The 18376-nt window shown below is 41.3% G+C and overlaps 1 protein-coding gene across 22 annotated transcripts in view; it reads right to left on the reverse strand.

Annotated features, from left to right (window-relative positions):
- NRXN3 (neurexin 3) overlaps positions 1-18376 on the reverse strand; it is a 1739678-nt gene that overhangs the window by 1193428 nt on the left and 527874 nt on the right. For 15 of the 22 annotated variants that reach the window (XM_060262968.1, XM_060262983.1, XM_060262970.1 and 12 more), the window contains one exon: positions 11836-11862. The exons of the other annotated variants lie outside the window; for them this stretch is intronic. In XM_060262968.1, coding sequence (XP_060118951.1) covers positions 11836-11862 — 27 coding nt within the window. The remainder of the gene's footprint in view (positions 1-11835; positions 11863-18376) is intronic. 22 annotated transcript variants of the gene reach the window in all.

Consider the following 18376-nt stretch of genomic DNA (forward strand, 5'->3'; position numbering starts at 1 on the left):
CATCGAATGCCCACGAGTTCTTGTATTGTGAGAAAGGGAGAAAAGTACTTCTTTCTCTACTTTCTCCATCCCATGCATTATCTTGTAAACCTCTATCATGTCACCCCGCAGTCGACGTTTCTCCAAGCTAAAGAGTCCCAAGCGTTTCAACCTTTCTTCATAGGGAAAGTGCTCCAGCCCTTTAATCATTCTAGTTGCCCTTTTCTGGACTTTCTCCAATGCTAGAATATCCTTTTTGAGGTGCGGCGACCAGAACTGCACACAGTTCTCCAAATGAGACCGCACCATCGATTTATACAGGGGCATTATGATACTGGCTGATTTGTTTTCAATTCCCTTCCTAATAATTCCCAGCATGGCGTTGGCCTTTTTTATTGCAAACGCACACTGTCTTGACATTTTCAGTGAGTTATCTACCATGACCCCAAGATATCTCTCTTGGTCAGAATCTGCCAGTTCACACCCCATCAACTTGTATTTGTAGCTGAGATTTTTGGCCCCAATGTGCATTACTTTGCACTTGGCCACATTGAACCGCATCTGCCACGTTGACGCCCACTCACCCAGCCTCAACAGAGTTCCTCACAATCCTCTCTGGTTCTCACCATCCTGAACAATTTAGTGTCATCCACAAACTTGGCCACTTCACTGCTCACTCCCAACTCTAAAACATTTATGAACAAGTTAAAGAGCATGGGACCCAGTACCGAGCCCTGCAGCATGCCACTGCTTACCGTCCTCCACTGTGAAGACTGCCCATTTATACTCACTCTCTGCTTCCTATTACTCAGCCAGTTTTTGATCCACAAGAGGACCTGTCCTTTTACTCCATGACTCTCAAGCTTTCTAAGGAGCCTTTGATGAGGAACTTTATCAAAAGCTTTCTGGAAGTCAAGGTAAACAACATCTATCAGGTCTCCTTTGCCCACATGTTTGTTCACCCCCTCAAAGAAATGTAACAGGTTAGTGAGGCAAGATCTTCCCTTGCAGAACCCATGCTGAGTCTTCCTCAATAACCCGTGTTCATCAATGTGCCCACTCATTCTGTCCTTGATAAAGGTTTCTACCAACTTTCCCGGTATTGAAGTCAGACTGACTGGCCTGTAATTTCCCGGATCTCCTCTGGAACCCTTTTTAAAGATGGGGGTGACATTTGCTACCTTCCAGTCCTCAGGAACGGAGGCAGATTTCAATGAAAGATTACAGATTTTTGTTACAAGATCCACAAGTTCAACTTTGAGTTCTTTCAGAACTCTCGGATGTATGCCATCTGGACCCGGTGACTTATTAGTTTTTAATTTGTCTATTAGTTGTAGGACCTCCTCTTTTGTCACCTCAATCTGACTCAGGTCTTTCAACACCCCTTCCAAAATTAGTGGTTCTGGGGCGGGCAAAAAGTTCTCGTCTTCCACAGTGAAGACGGAGGCAAAAAATTCATTTAGCTTCTCAGCCATTTCCCTATCCTCCTTCAGTAATCCTTTTACCCCATGGTCATCCAAGGGCCCCACTGCCTCCCTGGCTGGTTTCCTACTTCTAATATATTTGAAGAAATTTTTATTGTTGGTCTTTATGTGTTTTGCAATATGCTCCTCATAGTCCCTTTTTGCCTGCCTGATCACAGTCTTGCATTTGATTTGCCACAGCCTGTGTTCCCTTTTACTAATCTCACTTGGACTGGTTTTCCACCGCTTAAAGGAGTCCTTCTTACCTTTTACAGCTTCCATTACTTTGTTTGTTAACCATGCAGGCCTTTTCTTATGCCTGTTTGTGCCTTTCCTAATTTGTGGTATGTACCGTATTTTATCTGAGCTTCTAGGATTATAGTTTTAAATAGTGTCCAAGCTTCCCCAAGGGTTTTGACTGTATGTACCTTTCCTTTCAGTTTCCTCCTCACATGCCTCCTCATCTCAGTGTATTTACCCCTTTTAAAGTTAAACGTGGTTGTGGCGGTCTTTTTGGACAACTCCCTATTTATACAAACGGTGAAATCAATAACATTATGGTCACTGCTCCCAAGTGGCGCAATCACTTTTACATCTCTCACCAAGTCTTGTGCATTACTTAGGACCAAATCCAGGATCTGAGACCATCTGCTCCATAGCACAGTCATTGAGAGCATCAAGAAACTCAATCTCTTTCTCTTGACCAGAAAACATGTTGACCCAATCAATCTGTGGGTAGTTAAAATCACCTATTACGACACAGTTTTTACGTTTAGCCGCTATCTTTAAGCCTTCCATCATATTATAATCATTTTCTCTTTTTTGATTTGGTGGGCGATAACAAACTCCCAGAGTTAAATTTCCTTTTGGGCCCTCTATTTCAACCCAAAGCATTTCTAAAAGTGAATCTAATTCTCTGACCTCAGTCTTACCGGACCGTATATCCTCTCTGACATACAGAGCCAACCCTTCCCTCCCTATCCTTCCGATATAACTTATATCCAGAAATCACCGTGTCCCACTGATTCTCCTCATTCCACCAAGTTTCTGAAATTCCCCCAATGTCTATGTTTTCTCCCAACACTAAACATTCCAATTCACCAATTTTACTTCGAACACTTCTAGCATTTGCATACAAACATTTAAAATTTCCCAGGCAAGCTAGGCCCGCCACCTTCCTCCTGCCACCTCGAGACTCTGTCAGACAGTCCATACTGTTTGTCACCTCCACAGTGGACAACTCTGGTCCGTTATCCAGTAGAAAAATAGCAGCCAACCCTTCATCTCTTTGAGACGAGTCCTCCCGAACCAGAGACATTTCATCTCCTGTCGGCTTTCCCCCAAGATTTACTTTAGTTTAGTTTCCCCCAATATTTAGTTTGTGAAGAATGATATTGATATGAGAGCTTGAGCAGACAAAAGTAGCAAAACCTTCGAGTTCAGGATTTGACAAATTCTCCTTCTCTTGAATGCGTTTTCTCCATGGATTTTCCATATGCTTGTCCCACTACTTTCAGTACATTTGACCAAAAGCACATGCTGGCTTTTCTTGTACTTTTGCATTCATAGGAGTCATGGCTCCTTGGTAGAACTACTGAAGCCATTTAAAGTGACAGTCAATCCATGGAATCCCAGAACCTATTTGGAATGAACTTTTGTAGCTGTGTACTTTTCCTTAAGTTTTGTATTGTTATTCAGTGTGTTTGAAGCTGTTTTTCTCTATATAAAAATTTAGTACATGTTCATGAAGAGAGATTATTTTGGTGAAGTTTTTTTTCCAGTTCTCACCAGGGGATTGGCAACCCTACCAAATGCTGGGATGTGCCCATTCCTTGGAGAGGAATACAATGGTAAGTGAGTAATCAGTACAACTTAGACAGGAGAGCCAGTTTGGTGTAGTGGTTAAGTGTGCAGACTCTTATCTGGGAGAACCGGGTTTGATTCCCCACTCCTCTACTTGCACCTGCTGGAATGGCCTTGGGTCAGCCATAGCTATCACAGGAGTTGTCCTTGAAAGGGAAACTGCTGTGAGAGCCCTCTCAGCCTTACCCACCTCACAGCGTGTCTGTTGTGTGGTGAGAAGATATAGGAGATTGTAAGCTGCTCTGAGTCTCTGATTCAGAGAAAAGGGCGGGGTATAAATCTGCAGTCTTATTTTCTTAGGATGTATTTTACCTTATATTTTCCTAGTTCCCTAAATGACCTGTACTGTGTTCTGCTATGCCTATACAGATTCCCAAGCTCTGTGCTATTAGTCCTTAGAGTGTGTTTCATTAGTAACAAATAGCCTTTTCCCCCCTTCTAAATATCTTAGACTCCTGTTCACCCAAGTACCTAGTTGCTCTTCTGCACAGAGACACCAAACCCTAGCCAGAGTGGAGGGAATTGCAGGGCTGGGAGGAATAACTAATACTCATGCACACATAACAGCCCCTTTATGAGAGCCATAGCACTGAGGAATTTGGGAGGCACACAAGGAAATCTTTTCAGAGGCAGACTATGGTAAAGGTAAGAGGGGTGCTAGCTTCCAGTTTGAGAGCCAGTTTAGTGTAGTGGTTAAGTGTGTGGACTCTTATCTGGGAGAACCAGATTTGATTCCCCACTCCTTCACTTAAAGCTGCTGGAATGGCCTTGGGTCAGCCATAGCTCTCGTAGCAGTAGTTCTTGAAAGGGCAGCTGCTATAAGAGCTCTCTCAGCTCCACATACCTCACAGGTGTCTGTTGTGGGGAGGGGAAGGTAAAGGAGATTGTGACCACTCTGAGATTAGAGTATAAGGTGGGATATAAATCCAATATCTTCTTCTTCCCCACCAGCAGGTTCAAGCAAGAAAAAGAAGACTGATGATGATGATGATGATGATGTTGGATTTATATCCCACCCTCCACTCCGAATCTCAGAGTGGCTCACAATCTCCTTTACCTTCCTCCCCCACAACAGACACCCTGTGAGGTAGGTGGGGCTGAGAGGGCTCTCCCAGAAACTGCCCTTTCAAGGACAACTCTGACGAGATCTATGGCTGACCCAAGGCCATTCCAGAAGCTGCAAGTGGAGGAGCAGGAAATCAAACCCGGTTCTCCCAGATAAGAGTCCACGCACTTAACCACTACACCAAATTGGCTTTACTCATGCTAGCACCCCAGTCCAGCCTTCTGGTTCCTCACAACCTGGAAGCTAGGGATGGCAAGGGGTGAAAAGAGCTGTGGAATCAGGCTAGTGGTGACCTGCCTTACTATGCGATCTGTATCCCTGCACTGGGACTAATACAAGAAAGCAGCAATCAAAGGAGATTTTTAAAATTTGCTTCCATGATACCCCACCTTTCTCACCACTGAAGTGTCTTACATCCTTCTCCTCTCCTCCATGTTATGCTCACAATTACCCTGTGAGGTAGATTAAGCTGGAAGTCTTTGACTTGCCCAAGGTCACCAAGCCAGTTTCTATGGCAGAGCAGGAATTTGAAACTGAATCTCCAGGATTCTAGCCTGACACACTAAACACTATGCCACACTTGCTCCTAAGTAGCAGGAACCAGGAAAAGACAGTAACAAATGAAAAAAATGAGCATTTGCACAGAGAACTATTTGGGAAATTTTTGTACCTCACCATTTAACTATTATAATTTGAAATAAACATTAAAGAACATTTGCAGGCATTATAGTCAAATATTAAATTAATGTCAGGCTAGCAATACAAGGAGGTGCTGTGCCCCTTTAACAGCTAAGATGAAAACTAGGTATCCTGTAACATGGATTTGTAGCCAGGATGCAAATATGTGTACTAGAGAATGCATGATTTTCATTGAATAAGAGAGTGCAGATTTATTTTTTATGGTCACAACTACCAGCATCAATCCTATATCTCTCTCCACTCCAGAAAAAAAAAACACACAGAAATATCAAAGTGATTGTGTGGCTAGTCTGCCAGTGCAGCACACAGTGCCAAACAAAAGACACAGGGGAAATGTTTTTGATGATTGAGAGATAGAGCTACTGGTGTACAAAAGTGATGACAGGTGAGGACAAGAAGAAATTGGAGTGCCAATGACAGCAACCACATATGGGACTATACCCAACCATGGGAGGCCTGGGGCTTCAAAATAAATCACATCTACCATATAAATATTTTGGGGGTAGCTTTGAACCTTTGGTTATCTTTGACATATAACTGAAGTTCTCAGGAGGCATCTGTAATAGACTTAGACGTGCTGTTTCAACCCAGCAGAATAAGACTTTCTTTTGTGACAGGAAACTGACAATGGATTTCTTTGTGATTCTTGATACATTCTGTCCAGTTTTAAAAATGCCACTAAACCATGTTGAGTGTTCAATGGAAATTTGTTTTATTTATTTTCTCTATTTACAGGCCACCTTTCTCATTGACAGTCAAAGCAGACGCATTGGTGAACAGCAATAGGAAAGACCACTGAAGAAGAAGAAGAAGAAGATATTGGATTTATATCCTGCCCTCCACTCCGAAGAGTCTCAGAGCGGCTCACAAATCTCCTTTACCTTCCTCCCCCACAACGGACACCCCGTGAGGTGGGTGGGGCTGGAGAGGGCTCTCACAGCAGCTGCCCTTTCAAGGACAACCTCTGCCAGAGCTATGGCTGACCCAAGGCCATGCCAGCAGGTGCAAGTGGAGGAGTGGGGAATCAAACCCAGTTCTCCCAGATAAGAGTCCGCACACTTAACCACTACACCAAACTGGCTCTCCTGAAGACAGCCAGTGTGGTTTAGTGGATAAATTTTGAAGTAGGATCTGGAAGATCCAAGGTTGAATCCCCACTCTACCATGGAAGTTCATTTGGTGGCCTAACATATTTCCCCAGGCTGCTGTTTTAAGGGTGAAACTGGGCACATTCTTGTAAGTTGCTTTGGGGCATCGATTTCTAAATAAATAAAATACATTTTTATGTTCTATGTCTACTTTTTACGATGATTAATTTTAAAAAGTGTTTCCTCTCATAGAGGGAGGTACAGTTAACACACATCAGAAAGATGTCAGCATGCTAACAGGTTCTTAATAGGCAATTAAAGGCAAGCCTATGCTTATGTTAAGTGTCTCTTGTGGTAACAGTTAATTAGCATGATAAAATCCTCATGGTTCTCTAGTTTGTATTCCTGAGAGAAAAGAATGGTAATTTACCCTTGTGAATACTGAAGGTAATTTAAAATGTAGAAAGTGATTTGACCCTTATGGACAATAAGAGCCAAGTGCAATAAAATCCCTCGGAAACAAAAAAGAAGTATTGTCCCCAAATGAAGTGTATACACTGTTTAACATCAAGGAAAACAACAGCGAAATGACTGCAATTGGGGAGTTGGGGGAATGACTCCACCATTTGGATAAGTCTCCCTTCCTAACTCTCACATTCCAAACAAAGAAAATAGATGCAGTACCTTGAATACTGAAACAAAGTTCCATTATTGTTCATTGTAAATGTATCTTAACATCTTAAGTGCTCTGCAAAGAAGCTATTAAGGACCTAACTGCAGCACATCACACGCAAATGTGCCTGCTTACTGAAATTTATGTGCCACTGTAAAACTGTGGTTTCAAAGTCATTTACAATAGGCACTAAAAACATTAAAAACTATAAAAACACATAATAAGATCATCATAAAATCAAAATACTATCAACAGCACAATAAACAGCAGCATGGAAAACAGCAACAGAACAGACTAACTCTCAAAGTTTCATTGCAGAAACGTTCAGTGGAAGAGCTCAATTTTCACCTGATTCCAGAAAGAGACATGGGAATGGGGGCAGAGCATTCCATAGTACTAGGCAACTACCCCTGCTCCTAGTGGATGCCATCCTTTGTTTTCACCAAGATGGAATTGGGAGCAGGTCCATTGGAAGGTCTCTCAAACAGTGGTAGATTTTCCTCTGCTATCTTGGACTTAAACCTTTTGGGCTTAAAAAGCCACAACTGGCACCTTTTATACTGCTCAAAAATATATAGGAAGCCTACGTAACTCAGATGGGAAGGGTGTAATCCTCTTGCTTATCATCAACAGCAGTCACATTTTGGGTGAAAGTGCTCAGCAGTTCCCCTAACTTTTGCTTCTCTATGCTCCGAACTGACCCCCAAGCTGGTTCCCCCACCCCTTCATGGGGGTTCCAAATATGTGTTTCCTCTGTCTTTGACATATTAACAGGATGCAAATAATAAACAAACAAAATAAATGCTTTGAAAGCACAATATGTATACAAGCCCTTTCATCTTGGCTTAATATTTCATCTACAGACTCAGACTATCAGCAAGTGAAATGACAAAACTCATTGCCTATATCTACACATTAACACAGCTAGGATAAACTCACACCTTTCAAAGAGATCTGGCCTCCTTTGATCAAGCATTGGTGGTAGAAGGTGCAGTTAAATTGCAGCTGAGTTATGGTGACCCTACAGGGTTCTCAAGGTGAATAAAGATGGTTTGCCACTGCCTACTTCACCACAGCAACCCTGCACCTCCTCACATCCAAATACCAACCACTGCTTAGCTTTCAAGATCTAATAAGCATAGGTTAGCTTGGGCCATCCACAACAGGGTGATCAAACACTAACTGTGCAACGAAGAAAGGGCAATATTTTTCTTCATATTGGAATTTTTGAAGATCTTGTATTGCTAAAAGCATCAAATGTAATGCTACTATCATAAAACTGGGAAGGGGGTTATATCAGGGTTGCCATCTCTAGCCTGGGGAAATTCCTGGACATTTGGGGTCAGTGCCTATGAAGGTGGGGCATCTGGGGAGGGATTTCACCTGGATTTTCTCTTATTTGTATAGTCTGGAAATCAGTTACAATTCCAGGATAACTTCAGGCATTACCATGAGGGTGGCAACTCAAGGCTACATGGTTGCAGCACTATGTTTGATAGTCTTAATAGCTGACATTTTCCATTTTTTAAAAAAGTGTACTTCATCCAAACTTTGTTCAGTCTTACCATCTTATACTGAAGAAAGAAGAATGAAGGAGTGAAGGGAGCAAAACATACGGGAAAACAGAAAACAAGAATAGCAATTTCAGGGAACATGAACAGACCCATATAATGACAGATTAGTTTTTCTCTATTCCTTCAAGAAAGAAACAAAAACAAAAATTAAAACTGAAGCCTTACCTGTTCATATGCTTCGAAGCTCTCATACCCAGTGCTCTTGGTGTCCACAATGGGAGAATAGCAGCATTCAACTACATTTTGAGATCTCTGTTTCTCTTCATAACACGGACCAAGAGGCCATGTTTGGTACACAGAAGCAACTGCATGATCTGATATTTTAAGGTATCACAGCCATCTCCTTCAAATCTACACACCGTTCCAACAAAGTCCCCTTTTCTTAATACTATTAATTAATACTAAATCAACAAATCTTTGCGAGGCCAAAATGATCCTTGTGAGGTGGAACACATGCAACCACCCAAACTCAACAAAACTGATCCAATATTCATCATATCTGTCTAGGGCTGACAGATTCAACTCAAAAAAAATCTGGGGACTTTGGGAGTGGTGCCAGAAGACTTTGGGGATGGAGCCAGGAGACATTGGGGTGGAACCAAAAGCAGGAGTGTGGCAATCATGACTGAACTCCAAAGTGAGTTCTGGCCATCACATTTAAAGGGAGAACACACCTTTTAAAATGCCTTAACTCCATTTGGAAATAATGGAAGATAGGGGCACCTTCTTTTGGGACACATAGAATTGGACCCCCTGGTCCAATCTTTTTGAAACTTGGCAGGTGTTTTGAGGAGAGGCACTGGATGCTATACTGAAAATATGGTGTTTCTATCTCAAAAACAGCCCCCTAGAGCCCCACTAGTTTTTCATTATACCCTATGGGAACCAGTCTCTATAGGGTATAATGGAGTGCCCAGCACACATTTTCCTCCCCCCCTCCTGCTTTCTGATAACTCTGAAGTAGGAGGAGGGCTTTCAAACCAGGAGATCTCCTGACTCCCAACTTGGGATTGGCAACCATCTGTTTTACAGCTAAGATTGCTAAACCCCGGGGGGGGGGGTAATCTCACATTTCCCGCCGCCACCAAGTGGCAGCAGAAGAAAAAATGTACCTCCCCCCAAAAGAGGCGATTGGCCTAATGGCATGATGTCACTTCAAGGGAAAACCCAGAATAGACATCAGTCCTAGGAATTTACCATAGAGTTTACTGTGATTCCTAGAGAGCACTGACATTGCTGACTGCGCTTTCCTCTTGTCCTGCTCCCTGGTTCCTTTCCTCCTGCCCCTGTCCCTGGTTCTCTGGCAACTCTAATTATGGCACCTCAGTTTTATATAATGTTTTATTTTTGTCCTCTTTCTCCCTGCAACCCTACTTGTGTCTTTTAAAAGTAAGAAAAGATAATACTGGAACAAACACACAGGGATCATGACTGAGTCCAGCTCAGATTTTTAGAAAGAAACTACAGGTGATGCTGGACTCCTGTAACCAAATTATATATAATTAGGACCAAGGTCAATGCACATGAGAAGGGGGAAGAACTTTCCTTTGCATTACTTCCTGCTTAAAAATGCCCTGCAGGAGCCGTTTCGAGTCTGGATGGGGGCAACAGGTTTCCATATTGTGCTTCACCCTTTTCCCTGTTGGGGCTTTGAAGGGACATTTCTGATTCCTATCATGGCTGCATTTTAGGGCTAAATTACATGTTTGGACTTTGAATTCCAACATTGTATGTGGTTTGGCTGTTTGCCATTCTGGAAGTCTCATGCAAGCAAACAAAAGTCTTGTGCACAGTACTGTTATCCATTCACTATCACTGTCTTTAATTTAGCAAAATATCTTTATATTTAGCAAAAGGTTACTGCAGATCTTCCCTTCTCTAACTATCACTGAAGTCTTAAGCACACTTATACCAATCCATTGACTGAAAAGGACATAAAGAGGTGTCCATCTGCTTAAGGTGGCACTTTCAGTTTCTGTTTAAAAATGGAGAGAGAGAAGCAGTTAGGCAAGGCCATTCCTGTGAGGTACCAGTATGCCGAAAATAGCAACACCCAGGGCTTTTTTTTTTCTAGAAAAAGAAGTGCCAGAATTCTCAAGAGGGAAATGAAGGAGAAACACATGGGTGCCTCTCATGAACTTTTAAACATTTTTTTTTAGAATTTTGTTTTCACAAAGAGGTTCCAGAACTCCCATCCCACCATAACACCCCCCCCCACACACACACACACACACACAAAAGGCCCTGGCTACATCCTATGACAGCAGCTTTAAAAAAAAAAACCCAGGCAAGTCCAAGCTGGTTTTTTTTAATTAAAACTAAGTCCAACTCTTGAAGAGAGAATGTATTTAAATAATAAATATGTAAAAGCTCAAACAATTAAAAATTCATGAAAGCTAAAGGATTTAATGAGGTACTGGTACTCATGAGGAAACTGAGATCAAAACATTTGAAGTGAATATTCCCTGATATTTTCTTCTTGTTTCATATAATTCCTTCTCCTCTCCTCATCAGTTTTTTGTACTAAGCAACCATGATTTAAATGAAAAACTTCATTTCCACTTCTTAGGATCAAAATGGAGACAATAGGAGATCAGTGACTACATCATTCTGACAGAGCAATTTCAGCCTGTGCGAAGCATATTCTGATGAGAGTTGTATGAGAAAGAGTTTGAACCTTCCACTCCTATATTATTTGGCTAATTGAAATTAGCCTCCATTGCTGTCTTTGGCTCTTTAAAGGTAAAAGACTGGGTGATGGCCTTTTTGCCTTTTAAATGGTTAATGACAACAACTTTGACTAATGTTAACACACACACACACCCCTTTACATGATGCTAATCTTTATAAAGCTTTTCTGGAATTTCTTGCTCAAAGAAGTGGAAAGCATGAAACAACAGGATGGTGGGATGAGCTGTCTGTAGATTTATAGCCTCCTCCCACCCAAGAACCTGATTTGCATTTGTACCTAGAAGCATAAAACTGAAGAAATATCAGACAAAGCAGTCACTGCTGTGGCCCAAAGTATTTTTAAAGTAAAACAATGTTGTTGTAGTGGAGAAGTGCATACAGTACCTGTTAGTTTTATGCAGCATCAAAACTGCTTCTAAAGATGTTTTGCCCCAAGATAGCAGAAAGCTACTAAAGTATATTTTCAGGTTTTCCCATTCCCTGTGTGTTTGCTTGCCAAGCCCAGAAATTTAATTGTTATTTGCCCCTGGAGAAATCTCTCACACACACACCCACACACATTACATTCACATACAGCCACTGCAAATCCTCCCCAGCTCTGAAATCTACCCAAGTTTCTCCCCCCTCTAAATAAAAACAAAGTAAAAAAGAACACTTTATAAAACAGCAAAGGAAATAATGTTAATTTCTTTTTAAAAGAATATAGAGAGAACAAAATGAAACTTGAGGGAAAACTTACTGGCGTTACAGTTTATCCTGATACAGTCTAGATGGGGAAAAATAAATGAAAGATGAAATTGCATCCTTCAAGGTAACAGCTGCAGACATCCAAAAACAATCAGTCCACCCTTCCGGGGACAGACACACGCAAAGAGATGTGGCCATTTTATATTTTTTTATATACATTATGTACAAACTCAAGTGTGGCTGTATATCTGCAATATGTCCAGAAAATATCACATCTATATATCTATTTCACAACTATCCAGGTGTGTGTTTTATGTATGTGCTCATATATGTAAAAGTAATATATTCTGCATATGAGACAATACATATAATTATGCATTAAAATTATCTAGCAATTCTAATCACAATCTGTTTAGCTAACGTGTCATTAAGGCACAGATATTCTTCCTCAAAATGCAGATATTTGGCCTAGTGACACTTTCAAAAAAAAATTTCCTGTTTAAATACAACTTGTGACAATGCTTCTTTAAGTATGATTTGTGTTATTGCATTTAATACACCACCAAACCAATACACTATACCTGGCTTGGCAATATTTGCTGGTGAAATATTTAACCCTTTCCACCTCTCTAAGAACAGATTGTTCCCTTTGCAATAACCCAAAATGCTTTCCAAAAATCTGTGCTGTCACTGTTCCCCAAAGATGAGGAAAGGGTTAGCATACTGCCTACCTGTTCCCTATCATAAAATGGCCACTTGCAAACAGCTAACCGCACGAACGCCCAGCCCAGATTTCAGTGCGTTTTGGAGGGTGGGTAGCATTTTTGATTGGTTGGGGAGAGTTGATGCAAAGGCAGCCAGCCAGCCATCTCCTCTGAGCCCTGTCTCACCTTGCTGCCTGAATGTTAAGACTGAATGAGGCACTGATAACATTCAGGAAGAAGATGAACTAGGCAGTGCAGTGGCGGGTCTGATTACCCTTGACAACTCCATAAGCTTCACTCAGAGGTTCCAAACAGTACAAGGACAGAAGGATGAACTAAACAAGCAAAAAAGGACCTAGATAATACTTTTAAAAAAATCTGTTTGCCTATTATCATTCTGAAACAAAACAAAATCAGAATTTCAGCTGGAAATGCTTATGAGCACTTGCTGTTTGTACGGCGGGCTTGGCAGGTGATCAGTCATAATAAGAAGCAATCTGCCTCCTTCAGTTCTCTGATTTTGAACACAATCTTTGTTAAAGTATCACGAGATATGCTTGTGCAACACCTCAGAGCACCACATAGCTGATTTGGCTACACTGTTCTTTCATTGGTAAGGCCCAGGCCTAGTGCCAGCACCTTGCAATTCCAGCAATCTAAACTGAGCATCATAAAGAGGTCTACTGTTGAGTAGCCAGAAGTTTGGATAGTGGAATGTTGACACGCTTTCTAGAATGAAAAGGTGACAGTTAGTGATTAACTACACTGTGCTTAAGGGAATAACTTTGTTTTGAGATCCAGAAAATAAAACAGCCTCTGTCATTACCCAAAAGAAAGGGCAATTTAAAAAAATAAGGAAAAGAACAAGACAAAGAATCTGAGTGACCAGGGATAAACCAATCGGGAGTAGTGAAGCCATAGAGAGAGTCTGTTATCCAGCAGACCTTCTCTTAAGAAAATATGGGTTTGGTTTCGTGCGATTAGGTTTGTCATGTGTCGTCAACCGCAACAGAAAAGTGGGAGCAAACAGTCCTTGAGCATTTGGTACAATTACCGTACAAGAGTGGCTATATCCCTTCAACAAGTGCGTGTTAGTAAGGTGGGTTACTGGAGAGAGATAAAATAAACATTTTGTTTTAAAAAAAACTCTTCCCAATGCTGGAGCTGGGAAAGAAAAGAAAGGAGGAAAGAATGTGTGCATGAGGGAGTGAGAGAGACAGAGAGAGTGAGAGAGATAAAATGTCACTTAAAACAAATTGGACACTAGTTGGATTTTTAAAAGATTATTTGCAAAATTAATAACAGATGAAGTCCATTTGAGAATCTACTTTAAGGGACAGAATTTTTAAGAATTCTCTTACAATATCTTCTGATGTCTTTTCCAACCTGTTCTGGTTGTTGTTTTATTTGGGTCTAGCTAGCTTCTGTTTAGTTTTCTATTCTCCATGGTTATTACAAAGACCCTCCCCCCAAATTGGGGGCACATTCTTTATTTATTTTCTCCTGGTCCTTGGGATATGTACTCTTTCTTCAACTTTCTTCACTCTTTCTTCAACTTCTGCTGTTTCCATCACTTACATGCATTCTCATGCTTTTGCAGATTTATGCACTGACTGAGATTATACACTTTTTGAACATAGTTACCATGTCTGTTTCTAACTTAAATGACTGGAGGGGGGGGGAGGGAGTGAAGCAGAGACATATGTATACAGACTATGAAATTTGGATAGGGATACTAGGGAAAAAACATTTATAACAATGTTACTCAATAATGAGCAGATCCATATAGGACCAACTCTTCCTACTGGGAAATGAAGAAAATTGCACCATAAACCTTCAACAGATGAATCAAATGCTCTTGGTAAAAAAAAATAAAGCAGTAACAAATGCCTGAAAAAATCCAAGAAGTTGTATCATTAATATTGCCCAGACACTGAAGCTTTAGGATAGTCTGGGTTTGGGAAGTGCACCTGACTGGCCACACTTCCTTGATGAAGCTTGAGTCAAAGCTTCATTCTAGTCCATCTAGAAGGCAAGCATAGTAGGAAAGACATAGAAGCTTAGCAACACTAAAGAATCTGCTTGTAGCTGTCATGCTGTGCCAACCCACCAATGAAAGTGATGGCAATAGGGGTGCCAACTCTGGGTTGAGAAATTCCTCGAGATTTTGGGGACAGAGTTTGGGGAGGGGGCTCAGCAGGGATGTGATGCCATGAAGGGTGTATTAAAGTGGCTATGGCTGTATGATACGCCATTTCTCTCAATCTCAACACATGCATTAAGCAGCAGGGTTAATTCTGGGGCATGTGTGAAGCTATGACTCACTGAACTCTCTCTGTCTCTCATCCTCTCTCTCTCTCCCCCTCCCTTCCTTACTTTCTCAACAGAGATACAAGATCTGTCACATCTGGGCTTCTACTCTTTACAAAACAAGGTTCCAATATGTCATGAAGTGTGTTATTAAGACAGCAAATATGCTGCCCCAGTTTCTCACTGGGGGAAGGTCTGAAACAAAGAAGAAGAAACAAAGAAGCAGCGTTCACATAAGAAGCTCTCCTTCCCTCACCCACCCACACCGCAATCTCCATCCAGTCTTCATGCATTCCTGATTTTTATTTTATTTTTGCTAAAGGGTGTTGTGCAGGTGAGAGGGATATGCCAGCCCCTGCAGGCTGCTCTGTACACTTTGTTCTAAGGGCTGTTTGCTGTGCGGGCCGCAGGCTTCAGGCCTTTGAAGGGTTGAATACCATCTTTTGATATACCATGACTGATGGAGTATAAGGAAGCTTTTACAACTTGAAAACACAGCGTAAAAAGATCACAGAAAAGAACATAATAAACAGACAGGGATTGAGAAAAACCAAACGGAATGAAAAAGGAAATGAAAAGGAGCACAAGAATCTTGAATACCATTCAAAACAGTCTTTGGATTCCAGCTGTATGACATCCCATTCTGCAGTCTCTCATTATTTGTGGATTTGTAATTTTGACTTTTACCGTAACATTTTTTTAAAAAAAAAATTCTGGGAAATATTTATATCCTGGGTCTTCCTGATACCACAAGTTTTCCAGACCCAATGCATCATAATAGTCTGAAGAACTCTTCTCCAAAATAATACGCCCTGTTTGAGTTATTTGAGGTAGTAAAGGTAACTGAATATAAGGTCTCATGAATCACCTGTTGCTGCCAATGTTATGAAGATTTTGGCTTTTGTGGGAAGTTTGAGACATCAAGTGATATCTGGAACTTTTTCACTGCAGATCTGACACTGCTGCATCACAGAGCTATTGTTCCGAATGTCACCTTCAGGGCCCTGCAAGACTGGAGCACCATTTCTGCAGTTAAGTTGGAGTGATGCTGCTGTTATTGCTGACAAGGCCATAGGAGTTCTGTAGTTTTGACTTTGCTAGGGTTTATTTCTGTACTAATCCTCAAACAGATGCCTCTATTAAAGCCCATCATGGAGTACATTTTTAACATCAAAGTCTTACTCAACATTCTAGTCAAGGACAAGTAAAAAGAACTCTTACTGTTTAAATGAGAGCGACAGTAGATGGCTAAGAAACTAGTTAAATGATATGGTAGCTCCTGGTGATCTGTATCAAGTTCTGGAACAATATATTTATTTTTGCCTAACAAGAAGAACTGCAGCTCATATCTGAAACAGAAGATATTGGATTTGGATTTATATTGGATTTATATTCCTCCCTATACTCTAAATATCAGAGTCTGAGAGTGGTCACAATTTCCTTTACCTCCCTGCCCCCACAACAGACACCCTGTGAGGTAGGTGGGGCTGAGAGAAGCTCTCCCAGAAGCTGCCCTTTCAAGACAACTCTTGCGATAACTATGGCTGACCCAAGACCATTCCAGCAGCTGCAAGTGGAGGAGTGGGGAACTGAACCCGGTTATCCCAGATAAGAGTCTGCACACTTAACCACTACATCAAACTGGCTCTCTAGATAGAATTTTTAAAATAGAATTTTTGAAACACAAAGAGAATAATTCTAAGCAGATTTACTCAGAAGTAAGTCTCATTTTATTCAGTGGGGCTTACCTTCAGTAAAGTAGTAGGGTTGCCTACCCTGGGTTGGGAAATTCCTAGAGATTTTGGGGTGGAGCCTGGTGAGAGTGGGGTATAATGTCAGAGCCCACCCCCCAAAGTAGCTATTTTTCCTGGGGAAACTGATTTCTATAGTTTGGAGATCAGTTGTATTTCCAAAAGATCTCCAAGTCCTAGTTCTTAGGATAACAGCCACAAGTTGTTTCCATATCAGAACATGTTTTGCGTCCATGTCCAGTGCCGCCGTCATTTCCATTGTATTTGAAGCCATTCTTATTGATCAGTGAATGTAAGGCTACTCTACAAACACATTCAAGTACAGCCTGAGTTGAAGAGATGCTCATTGGCTGATTGAAAGTCCTGAGACTGTCCTGTTTCATTATCTTATTCCAGGCATTGATGCCTCAGATTTATGAGGTTGGATTTTCCATAATGAGCCGTGACCTCATTTGACATCACAACTGCCATGCCACAAGCCCTTCAGCAACAAAAGGTGACTTTGGCAACAAACGTGGCAACAACTGAATTTTTAGCAGGACTTTTCATGTGAAGAGCCCAGAATGCTCTCTGGCCTGTTTCTTATTTTTCTGTTGGGAAATATGGTGAAACAAGGTGAGAGTATAGATTACATTAGTGACCGAGCAGATAACATAGCTTGTGTCAGGCTCTTCATCTTTTCCTTTCTTTTTAGATAATTGTTACCTTTTGCCAATAGCAGAGAAAGAAGCCATTTGTTATCTGGAGAACAAATTATCTGAAATATCTTCAGTGGTGGGACAGGGGAAAGGACACAAATATCATTTATTATAGTATTGTATCAGAGAAGAGAGAAATAGGCATACATGCCAAACTCTCTCTAAGGTACCTTAGAGCAATGAAGGAACAAAGAACATTCCAGCTCAGTGGTAAGAGACAGATGCTTCAAGTACTCAACATATACTTTAGGGGACCAGAATCATTTTTTTTTTCTTTATAGTCTAGTGCAGCACAATACTGGGTGTACTTCTGGCTGAATATAAAAAGGCAGTTTATACTGTTCCAGAGCAGATAGATTCAAGCATGTAAATGCAAGGCAATATGCGTACCTACCATTTCCTTTATTTGAAAAGCAAAACCCAGAAGGTTTCCAGAATTTGGATTCATTCGGAAGCACACTCTGCTTAGAAGAGGGAAGCTACTTTGCCTATTTGCTTCAATTTTATTATGTATGTGTATTTACTGATCCGTTTTAAAGTTTCCATCTGCTTATATTATTGAAAATGCTGTGCACTGTTTGCTACTGTGGGTCCTAAAAATATACCTTTATGTCACATATTAGGTCACAGGAGAGCCAGTTTGGTGTAGTGGTTAAGTGTGCTGACTCTTATCTGGGAGAACCGGGTTTGATTCCCCACTCCTCCACTTGCACCTGCTAGCATGGCCTTGGGTCAGCCATAGCTCTGGCAGAGGTTGTCCTTGAAAGGGCAGCTGCTGTGAGAGCCCTCTCCAGCCCCACCCACCTCACAGGGTGTCTGTTGTGGGGGAGGAAGGTAAAGGAGATTGTGAGCCGCTCTGAGACTCTTCGGAGTGGAGGGCGGGATATAAATCCAATATCTTCTTCATCTTCTTCACATTAAGCCAGCACACTGATTCCCACACTACTTCTCTAAGAAGGATTCAAGAGATAACTGGGAATGTCTGAAATGTAAAATGTAACTCTTTTACACAGTTACAGCTATAGACCCTCCCCTTGACTGTTTTGAATAGTGGTAGAGAAGCTGGATCAATGAGGATGTGATTGATCAAAAGATGGACCAAGTAGCATGTCTTACACAAAGCTAACCAG

The sequence above is a fragment of the Heteronotia binoei genome, chromosome 21, assembly GCF_032191835.1.
Source record: "Heteronotia binoei isolate CCM8104 ecotype False Entrance Well chromosome 21, APGP_CSIRO_Hbin_v1, whole genome shotgun sequence".
Taxonomy (NCBI): domain Eukaryota; kingdom Metazoa; phylum Chordata; class Lepidosauria; order Squamata; family Gekkonidae; genus Heteronotia; species Heteronotia binoei.